This window comes from Perognathus longimembris, chromosome 19, assembly GCF_023159225.1.
Source record: "Perognathus longimembris pacificus isolate PPM17 chromosome 19, ASM2315922v1, whole genome shotgun sequence".
Taxonomy (NCBI): Eukaryota; Metazoa; Chordata; class Mammalia; order Rodentia; family Heteromyidae; genus Perognathus; species Perognathus longimembris.
The window spans coordinates 5,736,507-5,760,534 of NC_063179.1; the positions used below are offsets into that span (position 1 = coordinate 5,736,507).

General features: G+C 41.9%; 1 protein-coding gene across 2 annotated transcripts in view; it reads right to left on the bottom strand.

The window, feature by feature from the left end:
- Positions 1-24,028, bottom strand: part of Ctnnd2 (catenin delta 2) — a 716,561-nt gene that overhangs the window by 316,722 nt on the left and 375,811 nt on the right. For both annotated transcript variants that reach the window (XM_048368208.1, XM_048368209.1), the window contains exons 4-5: positions 12,689-12,723; positions 12,194-12,310 (exon numbers count right to left, since the gene is read on the bottom strand). In XM_048368208.1, the coding sequence (XP_048224165.1) occupies positions 12,194-12,310; positions 12,689-12,723 (152 nt within the window). The remainder of the gene's footprint in view (positions 1-12,193; positions 12,311-12,688; positions 12,724-24,028) is intronic.

The window sequence follows — 24,028 nt, forward strand, 5'->3', positions numbered from 1 at the left end:
AGGGGAAATCTTTTCCTGATCAATTCATAATGCCCCCAAAAAGTCATTTGGCCTTGGTCTGATCAAGATCCTCTAGTCCCGGTTGTTGAGAGGGAGGAAATCACAAGAAAATGCCACAGGGGATCATAATTATCCTAAGATGAGGCATGAAGCAAGATGTCTTGAGTATAACAGCAATATCTCAATACATTGTCAAATATTTGGACTGATTAGGGACCAGGTGGTAACTTGTGAAAAAAATGTGTACATGCACACTTTTCATTATTTTCAGAAATATAAACAGACTAAATTAAGAAGCAGTGTTATGCATCTGGTAATTTGAAGACAAGACTCAGATCTTTGTCTTCTATCTCCAATTGCAGGAGTAGCTGTCATTTAACCTCAAAGCATTATTTATTTAAATCCTATGAAAACATCAACGTTAAGGTCAAAAAGCCAAAAAGTTGAAAGTTAAAAAAAAAAATCTTCTGTAACTCAAGGCCTCTTTGTTTTCAGGAGAAATTCTTACAGCTGCGATTCCGGCACTTCCCCAGTGAACTGGGGTGGGCAACGGGAAGCTAAGCATCTATTATTAATGGGATGAAGTCAACCTCAGTGAACACAGAAGGTGAAAGGTTTCCTTTCTGTTTTTCCTCCAGAAAACTATAGACTCACCATTTATATCCACACAGCCACCGCACCGCTCAATTTAACCGCATATTTTAGAACTACCATGATCACGTGCACTCATTCTGTTCACACAGGTTCAAAAGAGACTTTACCTGCAATTGCTAAAACTTATTGCTGTACTCGCACATCTGTCTCATGATACGGGAAAACCTTCATTTACCTCTACACTGTGCAATCACCTAGAAAAGGTCAGAGGTCTCCAATTCTCAAGTCCTTCCTTCCATTACCACCATGTTCATGGATTGATGGGGTAGGTGTGGGAGAACACTGTGCACCTGTTGAAGCCAGCATGCTTTGTATTTACGTAGCCACAGAAGATGATGACAATGATGACACTAATGATGCTTGGGGATGAGGAGGAGGAGGAGGAGGAAGAGGAGGATATGACCAGCTAGACAACTGAGTGTGGATTAGGCTGCAGGGACAATTCTGAGTAGCTGAGTGTTATCAGCATCTCACTAAGGAAGTGAAGTCCCACACTCAGAGGAAGAAGAAAGTACGGGTCCCACCAGCTGAGCCCCCATGGTCACTGGTGGGCCTGGAACTCAAACATCACAGTCTGGCTTCAAGGTGAGAGTCATTATCCACACTTCACATGATTCACGCACCCAAGTCAGATAATGGCTGAAAATGCTTGTAAGAATACAAACTTCTACACGAGTGTCAGTTATTATCTTCTTCTCCCACGACATTGCCACATTGTCTGATAGTAATAAAACCTAGACAGGGATGTGTCTGCCCTGCAAATCTTCTACTAATGCTGTTTCGTACATCACTTACTGTTTCTCTCGACATCCTGCAAGGTTCCATTCGCAAGGGAGACATCGAACACAGAGTTCATGACAAAGGCCAGCTTACAGTAAACAAACTTTCAAAGCACACAAGTGTCAAAGCCAAGAGCTGGCAAGTTAAAATCTTCTGGCATTGAAAGAAAGCTTTTCCTCCTCTCTCAGCCTAAAGTTCCCTTTTCTGCCAGCCTCAAAACTCACTGTCGGGCTGGGAATATGGCCTAGTGGTAGAGTGCTCGCCTTGTAATCATGAAGCCCTGGGTTCGATTCCTCAGCACCACATATATAGAAAAAGCCAGAAGTGGCGCTGTGGTTCAAGTGGTAGAGTGCTAGCCTCGAGCAAAAAGAAGCCAGGGACAGTGCTCGGGCCCTGAGTTCAAAGCCCGGGACTGGCAAAAAAACAAAAACAAACCCCTCACTGTCAAATGTTTAAATATCATCTGTTCCATGCATCCTTCTCTGATGTCTGATTGCATAGGGAATATTCATCCATTGTACCCACCATGTTACCCCAACACTCTGCAGACCAGACTGAGAATTTTTAATTATTTAGTAGAGGAATATGCACAGTATTGCCCACATATAGCTTCTTTGGATGGAAGAAAAAAAGCATGTGACCCAAGACTGTGGAAATTTGAGGGGCTGGCCATGCACGACTCTATGCTTCAAGGCCAGGGAGAGAGAAGACTAGGGATACCTTGCGACACCAGGAAAGGAAACTGGTAGTGACTGAAAAAAGTCCTAACTGGAGTACAGAGAGCATTCGGAGTAGAAAGGAAGAGATCTATTTAAAAGACATAGTAAAAGAGCTCATTGGTATGAAGAAGTAGAGGAACGAGGGAACTCTACAGGTTAGGGGAAAGGCAGGCTTATTCTTTCAATCAAGAGGTTCAAGAAGTGGTGGGAAGTGATTTGTAGAGTTAGAAACACCATCCAGGGGTCATTTTCGTGCTGGCTCTAATAGAACCTGGTCAAGTTAATCTCCCTAGTTCTTTCACCATTTTGCAGAGCAAAGCTTGATTATAGCCAGGTGCCAGCAGCTCACGTCTCTAACCCTAGTCGCTTGGGAGGCAGAGATTGGAAGGTTGGTGGCTCCTTGCCGACATGGGCAAAAAAGCTCAGAGAACCTAATCTCACAGAAAATGCTAGGTGTGGTACATGCTTGTCATCCTAGCTGCATCAGCAAGTGTAGACAGAGTTGAAATCCCCAGGTAAAATGTGAGACCTTAGCTCAAAAAAAACCGGAACAAGCTGGGCCCTGGTGGTTCACACCTATAATCCTAGCTACTCAGGAGGCTAAGATCTGAGAATTGTGGTCTGAAGCCAGCTTGAACAAGAAAGTCTGGCTTATCTCCAATTAACTAGCAAAAAAAAAATAGAACTGTGGTTTAAATGGACCAGTGCCAGCCTTGAGATGTGACAGGGGAGACAGTGCCCAGGCCCTGAGTTCAAATCTCAGTATACATGCATACTCGCGCATGCGCGCACGCACACATAGGCAGAAGAAAAAAACTACAGCATGAATGGTTCAAGAAGTTTAGCACCTGCATAACAAGGATGAAACACTGAATTCAAATTACAGTTCCAGTAAAATAAATTTAGGATGGGGTATAACTACAAAAGCAGTGAGCATAGGTGGTGGAAATCACAAGAAAAAGAAATGGTCTCAAAAGGGGAGCATTTGTAAACTTCATTTCAACAGGTTATTTTACATGAATAGGAATGCACAGAGAGGCAAAGCCAATGGGACCGGGCAATGTCTTGGAAAGCCCAGGGGATGTCTTGTGAGGTCATTAATTCAGGATCCTCAGAAGAACAAGAAACACACAACTGTGAGGTGAGCATCCAGACCTGGACCTCTGCCAGTTACAGCTTTGCTTCAGTTCATGTCTATCTGGAGGAATGGAAACATTATTCACCCTCAGGTTCGAATGAGGCTTTCACAATGATTTAAAAACTTTTATGTAGTCTATGAAAAGTAATCACACCGTACCTACACATACCTACAACCCATAGGCAATTTGTATTTATTTTTATCTTCTTAGGGCTTGATCTTCCTGGAAGAATGTACTTAATTTTAAGAATGATTCAAAGGTGCAGTGTCATTTTATTGAAATGAGAGTAAAATTATCCTTGACCGACCTCAACTGCAAGCCAAGGGAAAGTATGTCTGTTAAAGCCAGGTAAGGGTGGTGCTTCACGCCTATAATCCTGGCCACCCTGGAGGGTGAGATCCAAGCATCCTGGTTTGAAGTTAGCACATGTAGGAAAGTCTGTGAGACTCTTATCTCGTCAGTCAGCAAAGACCTGGAAGTGGAGCTGCGGCTCACATGCTGGATTTCATCAGAAAGGAGGCCTGAGATCAAGCCTGGGTACTAACTACCTCCCTGACAAAACAGAACAAACAAACAAACAAAACAGAACAAAGGTTTTACAGAAAAATGCGATACTACACGCAAAGGGTGTTTGAAGCTATGAAATCAAAGCGAAAATCTGTTGATTATTTAACTGGCTTAAATCAGAGAACATTAGTCAGTTCTAACTATAAATTCCTCTGCAGAATATACATCCTCACTTGATTTAAACCGCACACTGCTCATCAGTTTTATTTATGTATGGCACAGCATTCTTCTGCATGGGTTCTGGAAGAACTTGTCACTTCAGGAACTTACTTAGAAGAAGAGTTACCTTGGTGGTGATAAACTGGGTCTTTTCTCCTGAGCTTCGTTAAGCCACTTGTGTATGAAGCTCCCTAGGAGGACTGAAGAACCTTCCTGAAATTAGGGCTTCATCCCACCTACTATCCCTAAAATGAACCCAGGCAAAAAGCTCAAGGAGCTTGCTTCGCAGGGATGCCAAGAGCCGCTGCTGACCAACCAGCGGATGCTCATTTAAATTTCACTTCTGTTCCAGCCCCTACAACACCTATTTCATCTGCTCAGTTGCTTCCAATGTAGAATGCTTTATGTGAACATTAGAAACTTCAGTGGTTCCAGGAATATTGAATTAAACAACTAGATTTTTAAATTGATTGAGATTTGACCTATGCAATTGTTTCAGTATGCTTTCCAAGTCCAATGATTACAGATGCAAAACATACGTTGGGAAAAATGCTGACACTAAGCAAGAACTTACTGTTTCTTTAGATCTGTACATATGGAAGGAACTGGGCACTACCAGTTATTTAAATGAGAGTACACATAATGCACATGTCAAATGCATACTTGGGCTTAAATGCATAATTAAAGGATTACTGTAATCACAGAATGATATTTATGATGATCTACTGAGTTCCCAAGTATTTCCTCATAATGATTTGTTTTCAGATTATTTACCATTAATACTTAATGTAATAAGAAAAGTATTATTTTATATATATATATATATATATATATATATATACACACACGCACTTCCTAATAAACTAATAATCTAATGAGGGTAGTGATGTTTCTCAACATCAATAATTGTGAAAAGAAGTGGAACACGTGATCTAGTTCTGAAGAACATCCAATGTCAAACCTAAGTCTAGAGAAGGCTTCAGGTGATGCCCAGGATTTGGGGGTTTGAGAAGCCAGCTGGTGATCTGGCATAAATAGCACTTGTTCTCTGATGTCTGCATGGCCCGCTCATGAATTTCATGTGGGCTTCCGATCATGAGTCTTCTTTCAGTGGAGGATTCTCTAGCGTTTCCATCTTTCTCTCTTCCAAAAGTTCTCCAAGTGCCTGGATCTCAGAACTATGGGGAACTCCTAAGAGCTTTCAGGGACACAAGTTGTCTCTGCTGCTGTTTACTGGAGATGTTTAGAACAGAAGAACACACAGCACCTGCTTCCTGAGTGGTCAACTGGAGCACTGAAGGAATCTGTGCCTTGTGTGAAAGACACCATGGATCATTTGTGTGAGGAAAAGCAACAGCCTCCCAGTGTTGTGAAGACTTTCTGACACTGAAAATCTCCCACAAGCTCCCAGGAGCCCCGATGATCCCCAATTACCCTTGGAGAAACAGAGGCACCTGTGGAACCTCTGAAATCCCAGAATCCGATTCTATATTTTGTGCTTGATCTCAGAAGATCAGGATTAAACAGAACAGTGTGATGTACTTCATGTGAGATTTGAATTGCTCTCTCCTGCTTAGGGAAGGATATGGAGCTCTTCCTGCCTTGCTCCTTTGCTTATCCCTTCAGTCTGAGCATGGCCCTGGGCAGGTGGCCTCTTTGGAGAAGGAACCGCTTACTTCCTGCCTGTCTGTGCGATAGAAGGAAATCCACCGACACGAATTTGTCATCGCTAACTTTCCACTGGTCCTTCAAATCACAGGTAATAAAGAAATGTATCTCAAAAGGCATGAATTGGTTGTAGGCAGCCTCAGGCAACATTAGCCCTCAATACCTGGGGAAAACTGTTGGAAGGGAGATGGCCTTGTTTGTGTTTTCAAAGCGTGGACGGTAGGGCAGCCATATGAAGGAAGGGACTTGACGTGGAAGGAGCAACCTGAGGAATGAATAAGTAACTCAGATTTATGGAGATCTGGGCAGTGGGGTCTCGAGAGCTCAAATTGTCATCGTGACCACTGGGGGCACAGGAGAACTTGAACCCCAGGCTGCTGCCCGTATCCAATGTGTGGTAGACCAGGTTTCTGCCAACATGTGTGTTATCAGAGAGATATGTGATATATAGCATATGTATAATATATATGTTCTGTATTATATAAAACACACACACACACACACACACACACACATACATACACACACAGAGAGCAGCTGGGTGCTGGTGGCTCTCACCTATAATCCTAGCTACTCAGGTGGCTGAGATGTGAGGGTTATGGTTCCAAGCCAACTCAAGCAGGAAGTCTCTGAGACTCTTATCTCCATTTAACCATGTCAGAAGTGGCGCTGTGGCTCAAGCGGCAGAGTGCTAGCCTTGAGCAAAGAAAGCTCTGCCAGCACACACAAAGCAAATTATCAGTCCCTTTTCCCTGACCATAACTTTCCTATGTGGAAGCAACTTAATGCGTATATTGCATTTTTAGAAGGGAAAGCATTTTTCTTTTCCAGTCCTGGGTCTTGAACTCAGGGCCTGGGCACTGTCTCTGGCTTCTTTTTGCTCAAGGCTAGCACTCTACCTCTTGAGCCACAGCACCACTTCTGGCTTTTTCTGCTTATGTGGTGCTGAGGAATCGAACCCAAGGCTTTGTGCATGATAGGCAAGCACTCTACTGCTAAGCCACATTCCACGCCCAGGGAAAGCATTTTTATTAGTATAAATTAATTGCACAATGGCTTTCATTTTGATTGCTATAATTTTAATAAAACGTTATAGAGCTAGACCACTTCTGCTTCTTTTAGTTGTGAGCTTTGCAAGAATTATGAAAACAGTGACTTTTACTTTATTATTGCATATTAATATGTGGAGTTATGCTCTATGGTATTGCTTAAAGATCCTCCCATGAATTAAATATATTCACAGTAATAAAAATGAAAACGATAGACTACAAATGCATAGTGAATAATATATTCACCTGAACCAAACTCCTTGAGATTATTCTATTTGGATTCCACCTGTTCCAAATGGCTACTTATACATGAGTGGGTCCTGATGTTTTAATGCATAGTGATTTGAAAGCTCAGAATAATACATTTATGCTTTACCATACCATTGAGACCATGTCAACTCTTAACATTTTCTTCTTACTGAATAGTGGAATTGCCTAAAGTACGGCTGACTTTCAAGTGCTCAATATGTGCCTTACAGAGCTAATTATTACTGCAGACTATAATATTAAACAACTTAATTTCTAGTTAAAGATATGTTATTTTCTTCCAAACCATCTTTCCCACCTCAGGGTTTTCTCCTCTGTGTTTCTGATGTCTACTGTTTTTGTTAATTACTCAACCTTCCTTCTGGGTTTATGTATCCAAGGACCTACGGATTACATCAAGAGCATGATCTCTGGCCATTCCGGCTCGGCTGCTGTGTTGTGGTGTGTGGTTTTGTTTCAGTGCAGGCACACCCCACATTTCTGAAGCGATTCTCCTAGTGACTCAGTGGCATATGCGCTAGACGTGAAATTACATAGCCGGCAGCCTTGAGAAGTGGCAGGGCCGGAAGGTGGAACACATGGTTGGCATCCTGTTTAGGACCACACCTATGGAGAGGACAAGGTGCTGGAAGGCATTGACTCGGCTATGACACCACTGCATCAGCATGGCTGCTCTCGCCTGAGGATGGGGAAGACGAGGCTCCTATGACCCCAAATTTATTTTGATGGGACCTTGGGAAGAAAACTCCCCGACACTTTTGATACAACACAGATGGAGTTACTATATGCCGAGGGACCGAGATTGCTTTCTGTTTTGGTATTACTTTCAGGGTTGGATTTCGACTTACTGAGTGTTGCTTTTGTTCCTTTTGAGTGAGGATTAAGAGACTGGTTCCCAAGGGCAGGGTGCCAGGGCCAAATTAGCGTTAGCTAGTTCAAGGCTATTGTACCTAATGAAGTCATTGATTGAATAATTACCAGGGACTGGAAAAGTCCTAAGTGTTTTTCCTAATTTGATGGAAGGAGCCAAAGAGATGCAGCCTCTCTGTCTGTTACATTCCTACACCAAGGATGCACACATGGCAGATGGTTCTAGTACTTAGTAGGAAGTCGTGCTATTCCATCTTCTTGCTGTCTACTGTCATTCTCTATCCACCCTTCCCTTAGGCAAGGGTCTCCACCTCTCTGGTGCTTAGAGTTTAGCCAGTTGCTGGCACAGGAAAAAAATCGGGGGTAGGGGGTAGGGGGTGCAGGTAAAGATAGAGAGGAGGACATTTATTCCTTTGAGACTACCATGCTGCTTGGTACCAGCTCCATGAGGTGTCAGGGTGGGGAGGGGCTCTTCCTGTCTCCTGACGCTCCCTATCTCTGAGTGCCCCATTCATTCCCTTAGGCTTTCCCACTCCTGTGCAAACAGTTCCTTCACTACGTTTTCCTCAGTTAAACTCTTTCGAATAGAATCAATACACCATCCGGACCCTAGCAGATAACACATACACAGAGCAACTGAATGTTTTTTTTTATATCCTGATACTTTGAACACTTAAAGTTACAAATACATTGATATGCACAACTATACTTTCTTACCCAATATTTTAAAGTTACTTTTCTAAAGTTCACTCCATGACTTCAGCCCCAAAGCCATTCTGAACACATTAAGAGCAAGTATTTCTTAAGGAGAGCAATGCTGTTCCCTGTGCCACTGTGATTCAGAATCTTAGGCACAAATCGTTTGGCCAAAACTTCCATCTCCTGGTCCTTTCTTTGCATTTGTGGGTTCCATTTTGCCTCGTTTTCTTTCCTTTCATAAAAAACAGGGTGCAGGAGCTTACAAAAAGAATAATCACCTAAATTCTAGAACTATTCCATCAGATGTAAGTATACAATATTGCTAACTGATCTTTCTGGGAAAAAAATACCCAAATAATTACTCAAATAGAAATAAATATAAAAAAATGATACAACTTGAGTATTTAACTTCCCTGCAATAAAGATATACCATTTGTAGGCGACTTTTAAACACACATGACTAGGAAAGAAAACATTTGGCATTCTTACCATCTCCTTTTCTTATTCTAGAGCTTTCTGACTGAGAAAGCTCATGGTTAACGTTTCTCTCACAGGAAAGAATTGTATTTATCTCTTCTGCATATTTGAATTGCTTACCTTCTTTGACACTACTTTAAATTTCTCTGTCTCTCTATTGTATCTATAATTCCCATCTATCTACTTACTCTTTAAGTTGTTTAGCTCTTTTAAATATTTTCCCCAAATAGTTAGCTATTTTGTCTTTCTAAAAATAATAAATATTTGTTGTGAATAAAATTGTGTTTTAAAACATTGCTTTTTATTTGATTTTAAAATATTATGTAATGTTCCTTATCATTTTCCTTCTGATCCTATAGATGTGAAACGGTATCTTACCTGGTTTTAACTGTCATTACATGCTTTACTACTACTGGATACAGTTTTAATTTTAGTGAGCTATTATGAAAGAATGTGATCTTGCTTTGCTGTGGTGGTTTTTTGTTTGTTTGTTTTGTTTTAGTGATCTTGGGGATTGAGTGCCTGGCCTAGCACTTGCTCAGCAGGTACTCTACCACTTGATCCATGCCTCCAGACCCCAAAGAATAGAACAAGCTATGTGATTGACTTCATCTTCCAGCATCTGATAATTGTTTGTCAAAATTCCCTGTGCATATATAATAAATTTACAATGTTACCTGATAGATAAAACTGGAAAATTTACTGAGCACATGGATTTATTGTCATCAGTTTGTGCTAGTTTGGGGCTTGAAATCAGGGTTTAAGCATAGTCCTTGAGCTTCTGTGCTGAAGGCTGGATATATACCACTTGACCCACAGCTCCATTTCTGTATTTTTGGTGGTTATTGGAGATTAAGAGTCTCAGGGACTTCCCTGTCTGGGCTGGTTTCCAACCACGATTCTCAGATCTCTGCTAGGATGACAGGCGTGAGCCATTGGTGCCCAGTTTGATTTGCTAATTTTTAAATTCCAACATTTTTTTTTACTTTTAACATCTAATCTATCTGGATTTCCACTGAAATGTCCATAGTAATACTTTTCATCAACTTCTTTAAATTAATATCTAGATTGGAGGTTGTTGAATTCATTTACACTTTCTAGATTTTTCACATCTTTGTAAGTGAAGGTTATTTCACCACACAATCCTTGTGTTTGACCTCAATGATCACTTCTGTATTAAATTCTACATTGTCTCACACTCTCTGCATTACATTACATTTGCTAACACAATTTTTTTTTGTGTGTGTGGGCCAGTCCTGGGGCTTTTACTTCGGGTCAGGGAGCTGTCCTGAGCCTCTTTTGCTGAAGGCTAGTGCTCTACAACTTGAACCACAACTTTATTTTTGCCTTATTGGTGATAGGAGTCTCATGGACTTCAAACTATTGTCCTTAGATTTAGCCTTCCGCGTATCTAGGATTACAGGCATGAGACTCTAGTGCCTGGCTTGCTGACACAATTTTATGTAACACTTTAATTTCAACACTGATCTCATTGTTGGTTTCTTATAAACATTGCGCAGTGATTTCTGATATTCTTAAGCATGCATTTTTCATTTTTCCTCTTCTTTTGTGGTTGGTACTGAGGGCCCTGTGCTTTGTAGGCAGGTGCTCTACTGCTGAGCCACGGGTTATTTTTTAGTAGAAGCTCCTGTGCGGGCAGCTGCCTCATTGCGGATCTTCCTTTATGCTTTCTTCTGTAGCTGGAAGACAAGCCCCTGTCACCACACCCAGCTTTTACTGTTGAGAAGGAGATTTGTGCCCTTTGGTGCCTTGACTGACACCACGATCCCTGTGGTATCCGCCTTTCTGTGCGGCTGGAATGAGAAGGGGCTCAGTCACCTGAGGTCTTTACTGTGAACTATTTTGGTGAGGCTCCCCTGTTCAGCCTCCTGAATAGCTGCTATGACAGGCATGAGCCTTTGGGATCTGGCTTGAATTTGTGTTCCTTTTAGATAAGTGTGCTTACAGGGCTAAGTGGATATAATTGAATCACTTCTTGTCTATCTATTATCTTACTCTTTCCCTCCTTCTTTCCTCTATACTTACTACTTATTTAAAGTTCCCCCTACTCCTAAATTAGACTCATGATTTTACCCTCTTATTATATATGAAAAATGAGATATCTACTACCCTCCCTGTTCGGAAGATATACTGTTTTAATCTCTGTTTTGCTTATTTTCTAATATAAGGTAGGTGCCTATGTTTCAAATATTAATTAAATGGATTTTAATTGTGGTTACTGATCTAAAAGAAACATAAATAATGGTTCTGAGGAAGAAGTGCCACTTTTCAAAGAAACAATTTTCATAGAAAACAAATGAAATGTCAATTGTGCATCTTTCTTTGGGACTTTCACTGAAGGGATGTACAGGGGATGAAATAAATCTCAATGTTAACAATGATTTTATACAAGAATAGTGATAATGAGATGATTGTAAGGAAAATGAGCTTTACATATGGAAACTACATGGACTTCTATACTTTTATAAGGTAAACCTTGATGTGAACTCCTGAAAATGTTTTTTTTAGGTTAGGGAATAAAATGCTTCACTGAGTATTGATGTAAAAATTACCAGAGTGTGTATGTTTTATTATTCAAAATTTAGCCATTTGTAGGATTTTGTTAAAATAAGGTCAGAGAGTTATGCAGTTTATTAAATGGGGATCCATTCTTATACTGTTTATTTAAAAATGTATAGTTAAGTGAATACAAAGAAAATTTCAAATATTCTACTGGAATTAACATTAAGCTAGTACTGCAAGGTTAAAATACAGAACTACGAAGAGTGATTGACGATTACTTTACTATAATACAAAGTATTTAATACGGTGCATGCATTATAGACTTCTTTTTCTCCTTTGCTATGTAACTGCAGATTTCAAAGATGTCTTCCAATAATGATCTGCAGCAGTGAAAGAGCGATATTTAAATTGTAAGTCAGACCTTGTGTCGATGGAACAAACACACGTGAGGGCACAAAACGTGTATGCCTGGAGGCCGACAACGTGGGGAGAGGGGGACGTGGCTTGGGGCATTGTGGGTAGGAAACAGTTGGGGTGCCACACACAGAGAGAAGCGTGCCTTCCGCACTCCTAAGTGTGAGCTGAGACTTCCAGCCCGGTCACTGGCATGCATTTGACTTACGTTCGCTGGTGGAGTAATCCTGAGGGTCCAGGATTCCGGACTCCTGCAGAGATCGAATGCAGGAGTCCACCAGCTCCAGGCCTGTTGTAAGTTCATCTTCGATATCTTTTTGACCATCTGAAATAAGATTGTTTCAAGTGATGAACCAAGACTATTTCATTTCAGTTATCATTGAGCAATTCAAAGCATTCTAACTCAATCTGCTCCTTCTGTGGAGGGGTGGGGGGCGGGGTTCCTAATCAAAAAGGCTCCCTCCTCAGGCCCCAGGTTGGGAGGACAAGAAGGACAGGAAAGACAAGAAGATCCAGTTCCACGTGTCCTCAGAGAACATACAGTTACAGGTGAAGTTCCCGACCCCCCCACCCCCGTGGGAGTTGTAAGGATACCAGGAGGTTTCTTCCTGTTCACTTTTCTAGGTTTCCTAAAGAAAGCTGGTGAGCAGGGACACGTGGAGGCAGCAAATGGGGCCCTCAGTGGTGGCCACTGGCCCCTTACCTTGCGACTGCCAGTGAAACTGCTCTTCTGCCGAGCTGTAAAAGAAAGGACACATGCTGTAATGCATTGATTGCACAAGAAAACCAGGCTCAAGGACCCTAAACCACACGACACAAGGACACCGCAGAGTAGCAGCAAGGGGCTCGCAGCAATCCTTTATTCTTAATGGAAAAACCCATTTTGATATAATCGTGATGTTCATGCATTTGTCCTATCTCCCCTTTAATTCACAGACATGCAGTCATAGAGATGGACAAGGTTCACTGATTTTCGGAAGGATAGCTTTTTTTTTTTTTTTTAAAGACAAATTCCAACCCATTGATTAGTTTCCCTTGACAACAGCTTCTTCATGCACGCAGTTCTAAGCAAGTTCAGTAATTTTAAAGTAACTGAATATTCTCTTGTGCAGGTACCCCGAGGTTGTCCAATGAGGAAATTACTGTGCTTAATACTACAAAGAAGATAACAATGTCTTTGCCTTACTTTGACATTTCCTAAGAATATTTCCTGTCAGTTGATTATCATGGCTTAAATGATGTAATTTAAAAAATAATAAGATTATCACCAACCGAATACACACTCTCAAACTCTTACCTAATATCTTATAAAATGATGCAGCAAGAAAGATATTCATACAGATGACATGCCAACAACCTTGTACAAACTAGATCTGTGAGGCAACCTAGATTTAGTTTGAGTCACTCATTCAATACAAAATAGGTAAATTTTAAGTCCATAAATGTGAGCAGCTTGCATTATACATGCAGATTGCTCCTGCGCGCTGGCTTTTATGTCAGTAATTGAAGCCTAGATGTAAACTCCTGACAAATATCATTTAGAGACTGATTTTCTGCACTTATTTTGCCAGATCTTTTTCTCAGAGCAAGCAGTTCCTCTGAATAACCCACCCGTTCCTCAAAAGCAAGTGCATTTTAGATCTTTAACCTGTACTTCAAAGGTGGTTTCTGAATACATTTGTGGGGGGAAAAGATTACTGATACAAATCAATGCTCAGAAACACCAGGATTGATGTAAATGAATACAATAATTGTCCCTTAAGATATGTATGACTTTTATGGAGTTTCTTTTCTTCAGTGCCAACCCACTTAGCAAACTAGAAAATGGCTTTCTAGTGGTAAGATCTATAGGCCGAATTGATAGATGACATGTTAATTCTACAAAATTGATTCCCATGCAACTGTCTTTCATTAAAACAATGTAACCTCATATACAAACAACATCTAAGTACAAAGTTCAACCCTTACATAGAAATGTAATAATAAAATCAGTACTTTAAAGTTTCCAAGAAAGGTGCACTAAGTAAGTGGCACTGAGTATAAAAAAGTCCCATCTTAGAATTCCAGAATGGCCCTTGGCATTCTGAATCCCAGTAATTCTGCCTCATATGCACCATACTGGTAATCCTCTAAAAGATATTATTTCTAATTTTTCAAGTATGTGATATCACAATTACAGTGTCTAAATATCAATCCCATTGCTCATTTTCGGACGCCAGACTAGAATACTGAGCACAAGAATACTGCTTCTGAGAAATTCCTAGCGCTTTCTTACATCAGTGTCATCTACAGATCATGAGTGTATGCACATTAGGCCCCAACAGAACCTGACAAGATCAGAAAGTCTACAGGGTAGACTGAGAACCTGTAGTGAATACCTGTCCTCCAGGAGGATTCGTGTGTACTGCTAACACTACATGCCATTTTCACTAGTGACCCACCATGGATTTCCAACAGTCTGAAGTTTATTCTTCCATTTCATAAAGCAGGACACATTCTAAGATGGCCTGACACTCCAAGGGTGTGACTGCCATGCATTTTTATGAGGGTAGGGCATATTTCACACTGTAGTATACCCGGTAGTGTTCTTCTGGTCCCAAGAAATGAGTCTATATCAAAGCCTTGAAACCACTTTCATCTTGGCTACTCGGGAGGCTGAGATTTAGATGCCGGTAGTTCCTGGCCATTCTAGGTAGAACAAAGTCCATCTCCATGGAGAAAAGTTGGGTGCAGTGGTGACCATGTGATTCCGGCAATGACAGGAAGCCCAACATGGGTAGATTACAAAGCAAACACACCCTCAAGGAAAAAGTCATGTCCAAATCAAAAATAGCTGTTGAAAAACAGGGCTGGAGGCCTGACGCAGAGGTTGAGCACCTAACAAACAAGCAAGCATGATGCGGCCTTGAGTTAAAACTTCAGTTTCATAAAAATAGAGGGGGGTAAAAAGCCTACAACTTTGAAACCTGTGCAAAGTAACTTTTATAGATGTAAGTTAACAGTTTTCAGATAGGCTCACTAGAGTACCTAAATGCAATTGCAAATGTCTTTATAAGAGATCAAAGAAGAGGTCAAAGACAGAGAGGAGATGCCTGTGGAAAGATGGAGGCAGAATTGCAGGCATTCAGCACCAAACCAGGTTTGTTTGGAGCTGTCAAAACCTGCAAGAGGAGGCTGGGGATATGGCCTAGTGGCAAGAGTGCCTGCCTCAGATACATGAGGCCCTGGGTTCGATTCCCCAGCACCACATATACAGAAAAAAAAACGGCCAGAAGCAGCGCTGTGGTTCAAGTGGCAGAGTACTAGCCTTTGAGCAAAAAGAAGCCAGGGACAGTGCTCAGGCCCTGAGTCCAAGGCCCAGGACTGGCCAAAAAACAAAACAAAACAAAACAAAAAACCTGGAAGAGGAGGCTGAGTTTAGGGATCGGGTTTCAAAGCCATTTTGGGCAGGAAAGACCATGAGACTCTTACTCCGGTTAACCTCCAAAAAGCCGGACGTGGAGGTGTGGCTCAAATGACAGAGCTTTAGCCTTGATCACAAAAATTCAGGAATAATATCCACGCCATGAGTTCAAGCCCCAGGACCAGTCCACAAAAAGGTTTTCGTGTTATATGCTCCAGGATGTCTACACAAATACATGTGTTTACCATTACAGCTATGGCTAAGTACTTACTGCAGACGAACAGCAATGACAAATTTCTTTTATTTTTTTAAAAAAATTATCTTTAAGTAGTTGTACAAAGGAGTTGCTGTTTAGCAAAGCAGTTTATGAATACAACATATCTTAATCAATATCACCTCTTTTAACGTTCTTACCCACCCATCTCCTATCCGTCCCTTTTCTAATTCTTCTTCATTTTGTAGGAAATGCATTGGATTCTTATCTTTTTTTCTTTTTAGTAGGTAAAGCTTAGTGGGTTAAAATAGTTGACTACACAGCAGAGCTGTAAACGAACCTGTGCAACACTCCTCATCCACAGGGCAGCTCTGGGGGGAAGCGCACTCAAGCTGCCATTGAAAGCAGCGTACGAGGCAGGATCCACGGAGGCCCTGGCCAGGGCTCAGGCAAGGGCAGTTCTCCGATCCTTCAGGCCCGTGGAGGCCCACACCGCCCAGGCCCCTGCAGGCAGATGGGGTAGCCTAAGGCCTGAGAGCCCACGTGATGGGCGCCACTTCCTGTCTAAGCCCAGGAAAGCAAGAGGGAGAGAGAAAGGAGGAAGAGATGGAGGGAGATGGAAGGAGAGACAGAGACAGAGACAGAAGAGCAAGAGGGAGAGAGCGAAGGAGAGAGAGAAAGAGAGCCCGAAGATGGAATGCAGGTTTCATGCATGCTAACCAGAGGTTCTTTTGAGCTCCATCTTTATCCCACACGACAAAGCGTGTTTGCGTGTAGCACTGTTTCCTAGCTTATGAAATCAAGATTAAAAGGTGCTAAGGCAGTTACTAGTGGGCCCTCGGCAGATGAGTTGTAGAGCCTGCGTTACAACCGGGCTTCAGGTTCTAAAAATCCCAATTTTGAACTTTTTAAACCACAAATTTAGCTGCATCAAAATTAAACTCCTATGTTACTTAGGAAGTAATATGAACCGAGTTGAAAAGCAAGCCATGTGCTGAGATATGTGTTATGCATACAATTTACAAGAGAATAATTTCTAGAACGTAAAAATAACTTGAAAATCCTTAATTACAGAGACTTAAAATACCAATCAAAAGAGAGGTCAATGAGTGTGCACAGCTAATGCACAATAAGAAAATCAATAATTTATGGCCTCTAAGTACATTTAAAGAACTGGAATAAAAATCAAACACAAGATACTTTGCTATACATTTCAGACAATCATAGTTTCAAAGTCTGACAGCACTAAGTAGCTGGGAAGAGATAGGAAAATAATTCTCTCATATTGCAGGAAGGGGTGTTCATTAGAGAATCTCCTGAACAAACCATGAGGCAATACCTGGTAAGGCTGTACACGTGAATATTATTTGGAAGAAAAACAAATTGGGCAGATTCCAATGTAGTTCCCCCAAACCAACTATACGGTGAAACAATTCAAGTTTCACTTACATCTTGTGTTGCAAGGTCTGGGCATTGTTCCTGAGCTCAAGGATAACACTCTACCACTTTGAGCCATTGCTTTACTTCCCAAATATGTGAACTTTAATAACATCAACTATCTAATGTTTAAAATACATACCTATGTAACACTACAGATAGAAACGAGGAAACAGAGAGGAAGAGAGAATATATACCAAGTTGCAATGGTAGTGGCCTGGTTTAAGAAAAGGAATGAGCCTGGGAAGGGCTATCCAGGGAACCTGACTTCCATTGGAATGTCTTATTTCATGGAAACAGGCCAAAGCGTTAGCATTCATTCAGTAATAACTTTGGTATTTGGGACAAATCACAAATTTCTTGCATTTACAAGTAGTCTTTAGCTAAGTGCTCTGCCAAATCTTTGTAATTCACTGGCTCAAGTGGCAAAGCACCTGCCCAGAAAGAACAACATCTTGCTTGCAAATTCCAGGCCTTCCAGAATAAACGAAAACTTTCTCGTAATTCCATTCTACACAAAATTCTTCCCATTATTGGAATCATTCACAGTGGAAAGTGTCACGATGCCAAACCATTTTCACATATAGAGGCATGACGACAGATACAATTAGAGATTTAATTTCATATGTGGCAAAACAGACAGAATCATCTTCACAATGTTGAGGCTGTTGGAACTCTTCTAGTAAAGAAGCAATGCTTTTCACATTCTGCAAACATGGAGTGGGGTTGGGGAAACCACTTTAAACGAATAATTGCCTGAGTTTGTTGAGAAGTGATTTCTTTTTAAATCCTCCCCATTTCCAGCCTGATAAGCCTCACTGTCCCCATCCAGGGCATTTTGATACGCGCGCATACACACACACACACACACACACACACACACACACACACACACGAGGTTGACAGATTTCCTTAGTATCAGGAAAAGGCACAAAGGTTCACTGGTTTTCTTAATATCAGGAAAAGGCACTCTGTTCATTATGAACCTTCTCTCTCTCTCTCTCATACACACACATATTTATATTATACATATTTATATTTATTTTAATTTTCAACTCCCTAATGCCTATAGCATCAATCAATGCTGTGGAACATTATTGCTCCAGATGTTTTTCAAAATGAAATAAATCTAAAGAATGGTGAATTTTTGTTAGTTTTCTTTCAAGTTAAGCAATGTACTCAAAATATAAGCCAGGGCCACTACTGCAAAATAAATTGCTTTCCAGGTAATGCTTGACTCTAGCCTACAGGAAAGAAGATCCATAGGTGGATGATGTTCCTATGATTTGACCTTGAATTCTATCAGAAAATAATTTTAGAAGGCCATTTTGTGTGTGGTAGCTAGCAGGAACAGGCAGCAATTAGAAAAGAAAAAGACCTTAAAGTCTCCAGTTCTATGGAACTATAATATGGGGGCTCAAAACTGTTGAGAATGGGATCACAGAGACCTTTGCTGTAGGCCACAGTTGCCTTTTACAAGTGCACTGTGTTCAGCACTTGAATGTTTGGGTGGCAAGTAAACTTTTAGTGGAACTGATTTTCCCCTACAATCAGTTAGTGCTGCCTGGTCCCTTCACCTGCCTGTAAAATATTCCCCACGGAAGGTCATCTATCTGCCGTGCAAATAGAATTTCTTTCTTTCTTAGACTGCATATATTTTGTTTTAACTATTTCCATAAAAATGTAATTTTATAGGTATGATAAACATTTTAACTGGCCAATAATAGACAGTGGTAAACTCACAGTGCTCCTAAAACAGGCCATGGAATGGATAATGGTGGGGAGGGAAGGCTAGAAGCCAGATCCTGATTTTGGAGACAAACTCCGACCTTATTCCACATAATTCAGGCGAAAGCTTGAACTCTCAATGGAGACATTGTGACGAGCTAGGCGACTGTATGTCAGATGACCAAGTGCTCACAAAAGCTTACAAATTATGATTGGTTATGATTGTAGGCAATTATCATACCTAATCTCCATGTGGACAATTGTAAATTGATTGATTGTGGCTTACTCTATTTCCTACCCCAACATACATGGTGATTTGCTGTTGGAGGGTCGAAAATGGGAGCAGCTACAGGAAGTTAGACAGAACACACAGCCGGAGGTGGTTTCTGCACCTGAGCTCTTGGTCACCTCTAACAGGACCAGAGGAAATTGCACAACAAAGTCTCTGCAGACTCTTGCTGTGTCTTTAGGGACAGAGAAGCGAGAAGTCACCAGCTTCCCATGACTTGTGCTGTAGTTTGGAGGCTGGATGCCTGAGAAGGCCCATGTATTAAAGGCACACTGAAGGGACCTAGAGTGAAGCTTTTGAAAGGTGCTGAAAGCTGTTGGTATACAGGATCTAGTGAGAGGTTTTTAGGTTATTGGAGATGGGCCCCCAAACAAGGACTGTCAGACTTAGCTCCTAACCGCCATATGCTCTCCACCATATGCTTCTACCGTGATACACTGACTTGCCACAAGGCCAGAGAGACGAATCAAATGGATCCTTTTCTGAAGTCATAGTAACTGTGCGCCCAGATAAACCTTTCTTCGTCCTGTGTTCATCCTGTCAGGCCTTTTGTCGTAGTTTCTGAAAGCTGACAAACATGACTTTGCAGCCAGGTAGAACCATCAGGAGAGGAGTGTACCTAACCGGTGACTTTCTGCCCAGGTCAGCAAGCTACTTACTGCCCTGAAGGCCCACTTTCCTCATTTGTAAAGTAGAGATGTCAATTACTATTTTTTCCCGTTGGGATCTTAGGAAAGTTGAGTGTGTAATGTACATAAAATCCATAGAGCAATGCCAGAAACATAGGACATAGTCACAAGAGGAAATAGTGCAACCCCTCCTGATGACAGGGTCAGGGAAGAGGCCTGAGAAAGAAGAGCTGGTTCTCAGAACTGAATGAAATCCAAAGACCGGTCATGGAACTCAACTTGTCTACCTGTGGGGACCAATAAATACAAATGACAAAGAAGTCACAGCCTCGGTGGAATTTATATTGTCTTTTTTTTTCCACACAGAAAATGAAAAAAGGGAAAAAAACCCACCTTTATCCCATAAGGTTCCCTATCAGTGTCCTGCAGGATTTGTTGTACGGAAATGTTCTTGCTGTAGTGAAAGCCTTGAGGATCATTCACTATTTTCCGAACCATAGAAGAAAATATACCAGACTCAAACTGATATTATTCATTTCTCCTTAGTTTGAGGCAGAGGAAATCCATGTTTTCCTAAGCTGATTTTTCTGGCACTGGGGACTGACAAATTGCTCCAGCAACTGATACCACCACGCGGTGACATTTCCCTGTCCACGGCGGTTGTGCCTCACTCCTGTTTATCACAGAGGTGCACAGCACCCGCTGGTGTATTTGGGAACTAGCCAGCTAGATATAACAAGACAGAGAGAACATGCATTTGGTTTTGTTGTGATTCCTTCAGAATAAATAGTCCAGTCTAATAAATACTCATGTCACACACACACACACACATACACACACACACACACACACACACACACAGAGTTAGCCTGAGGACCCATTGTTGAAAATATGCTGTCTACACAAAAGCCAACCTCTTACCATGGGAAAGAAACATTTCTCATCTTCGCATTCATTTTTATAGTTTTAGACTTGCTTTGCAGCTGTGTTACATGCCCAAAATTTGATATTAGAAACAGAAACAAATGGTGTTTGATAAAGCAGAAATTCCTCATGTTCCATCTCCTTCCATAGTTTCCTGTGAAACGTCCCGTGCATGCATTCGGAATTGTTTTTAAAATGATTATACCAAACACACAGGACATTGACTATAGTTGAAGCAGCATTTCTAACCATGTTAGAAAATAAAAATACCATTATTTTCTTTGCCAGTGGGCATTTCATAAATTGGAATATAGCGAGTTGCAATTCTAGATGAATACACTTATGGTTCATCATTCGGTAGATCTTCTAATGTTTCCAAGTGCTTTCTAGACCATTAAATTGGATAGTCTACATGGCTTATGTGCTAATGATATTGCACTGTACATGGTGACACTGGTAATTCTACTTGGGAACTCTTTAGAATTCCCACTGAGATGTGGAGCAGGAGTGAACAGAGACCGAGAAGTCTCCAGCATGTGCAGATGGACTGTCCCTGGCTGATGGAGAAGTCAGTGTTTCAAGACGGAGGTGGCATTGCTCATTGGCATTCTTTGCACAGGATTTTGTTTTTTGTTGTTGGCCCGTGTCACTGATGTGTGGGAGAGGATTTCATTGTTACAGCTGCACGTACTTATCCTGTATTCCAATCCGTCCCCCCTCTTTTTACACTCAAAGAATCTTCTTCAGATTATCCTTGTCAGATCACCTTAACTAAGGCAGTGATTCATTGTAGGGGTATCTTTGAGCAAAAGACTCAAGCTTCCTCCTTCCTTGCTTTTTGTGGTGGTGTGTGCGTGAGTGTGTATACACACGTGGAGGTGTGTGTCTGTGTGTGTTACTCTAAGTCACTCTGGTCTTCTCTCAGGTTTCTTACACTCATTCGTCCTTCCTGTACACCTTGTCTATGACAAGCATGTCTTCCTCTGGACACTGAATTTGACCAGAGAAGCTAAGAGGTTATTAACATAAGTCAAGCTAACCCATCTTAGTCATTTTATGGAAATAAAGTAATGTTGCATAGAAGTAAGTAACCATCGTGTACCCCAGATGGTTTGTAGAAGCAAATTTCAGTGGCAGGGCCTTTCTAGAGTAAACACCATGCAACATCCACGTACAACCATCATGGTAGTGCTAGCCTGAAGAGCAACAGTGGCCTTTGACTACATGAGCCAACAGAACCGCCTGAAGGTTGGTTAGACTCTTTAATGAACAATATTCATGGCAGCTTTTCTCTCAATTACCAAAGGCTGTAAACAATCAAGTCTCCGTTAGCAATCAAGTGCTTTAAGCAAGTTGGTTAAGTCCATAGCAAGGAAACATAGCAGGTAAAATCAATGGGTTCTTGATACACACTAAATGACCACTCTCAAAAGAATTATACTGAGTAAAAATGAATAATATTTGTGTCAAATACAATCAGAGAATGGGAAAGAGCATTTGCCAGGGCTAAGGGACAGGGAAGAGGATATCTGGTCATAAAAGGAAAGACAGAGAATCTTGCAGCGACAGAGATATGCTACCTTGGCATAAAACTAAATATGCATGCATATGCATATATAATTGAGCATGCAAAAAACGGAGGAAAAGTATGGAATATATTAATGCCCATTTCTTGTGTTGTTTATTTAACCTGTCACCCTCAAGGGTAAACCAAAAAAAAATTTCAAACTATCAATGTGTTTAGTTTATTTCACATCTTCCTCTGAACTTCATAGTTTATTTCACATCTTCTCTGTACTTTATAATGCTTCATTTCCTTCCTGCCCTCCCCCCAATTCGTTTTTCTGTATCCAAAATAATTACACTAGAATGAAATGAACATTGGGAGTAGTGCAGTAAAGAGAGAGAAAGGAAAGAAAGAGAGAATGAAAAACAAAAACCAACAAAACCCCCAGAAGCCATGGCTCACTTGTGTTGATTCCTTTGTTCTTCATTCTTATCAGCTCAGGCTCACAGGGCCTGCTCTGGCTCCTGGTGGCTTTGCTTTGAGATGGATGGAGCTATCCCTGTGATAGCATACGCCCATCAACTGCCCACTGCCAATCAGGCATGAGGATCTGGGACGCTGGTCCATCCCATCCCAGCTTCCCTGCTCACCAGGAGCCAACGCTGCTTTCATTCTGATAGGTTTTCAAGGAGATTTTATATGAGAAAAGTGCAGGTCTTCATGCGCACTGGGTGAGTCCAGTACAGGTCATACGGGACAACTCACTGGCTGTCTGCAAACAGTCATTTAAGTCAGGCTATAGTGGTGGGTCAGGGCGAGGACGGGCTTCTCCCCTTCCTGTTGATCTGCCGGGGCTCCACCGCAGAGCTGGTCTGCCTGGGTGCCCTCCCGTCCATTATCCTCATTCCTGGCAACTGTGCTCCTGGATTGATTATGTTTATCTGGTGCTTTCCAGATTTCTTTCTTTCTTTTTTTTTTTTTGGCCAGTCCTGGGCCTTGGACTCAGGGCCTGAGCACTGTCCCTGGCTTCTTTTTGCTCAAGGCTAGCACTCTGCCACTTGAGCCACAGCGCCACTTCTGGCCGTTTTCTGTATATGTGGTGCTGGGGAATCGAACCCAGGGCCTCATGTATACGAGACAAGCTCTCTTGCCACTAGGCCATATCCCCAGCCCACTTTCCAGATTTCTTGTGGTGGGAAAAAAAAAATCACACATTAACAATTACTTTCCTTGGAGGAAGGAAGAGTGGGCCAATACAGTCATCATAGCCAAGTATGCGTATGAAAATGGAATCAAGTACTGTGAGGAGATGGGTGAGAACGAAGGGAGGGGTGACACTGATCACACACATAGAGGTATATATTTCCCACCGCTTAGCCTCTGACAGCTGAAACCAGAAGACTAGATCAGCACCGTCCTCCTGTAAATCTCCACTTTCCGTCGCTGCAGCTGAACTTGAGTCCAGTCAGCCTTCCCGAGTCTCGAACACCATTCTGGGAGCCCTTCCTGCTCTGAAGACAGTCTGGATAAGAAATCTGAGCAAAGTGGCGCTTAATTCGTATTTGCAATGCCAGCGGGGTCCCCTCTGCCTGGGAGGGGCATGGAGGAGGTCCCAGCCGAGGGCCTTGGGAGGGCTCCTCAGCTTAAGGCCTGTGTGGGTGCACGGAGCCCCTGCTCAGAGGCTGCTCTGCGGGGGCCAGCACCGCCCTCTTGGAAATTCTGAAGCAACCTGTCTCTGAAAAGCGCTTCGTGAGTGCGGTTCGCTGGAGCTGTGGACCCCGTGGCCCTGTGGAGCCGTGGGCCATGGATGCCCTCCGTGTTCTGTGTTGTGCAGACAATGGAGTAAAGCAGGAAGGATGGCGGCTCCAGGGCCCAGGCTTTCTCTCTGAACCAGAAAAAGTTCTGACTGGAG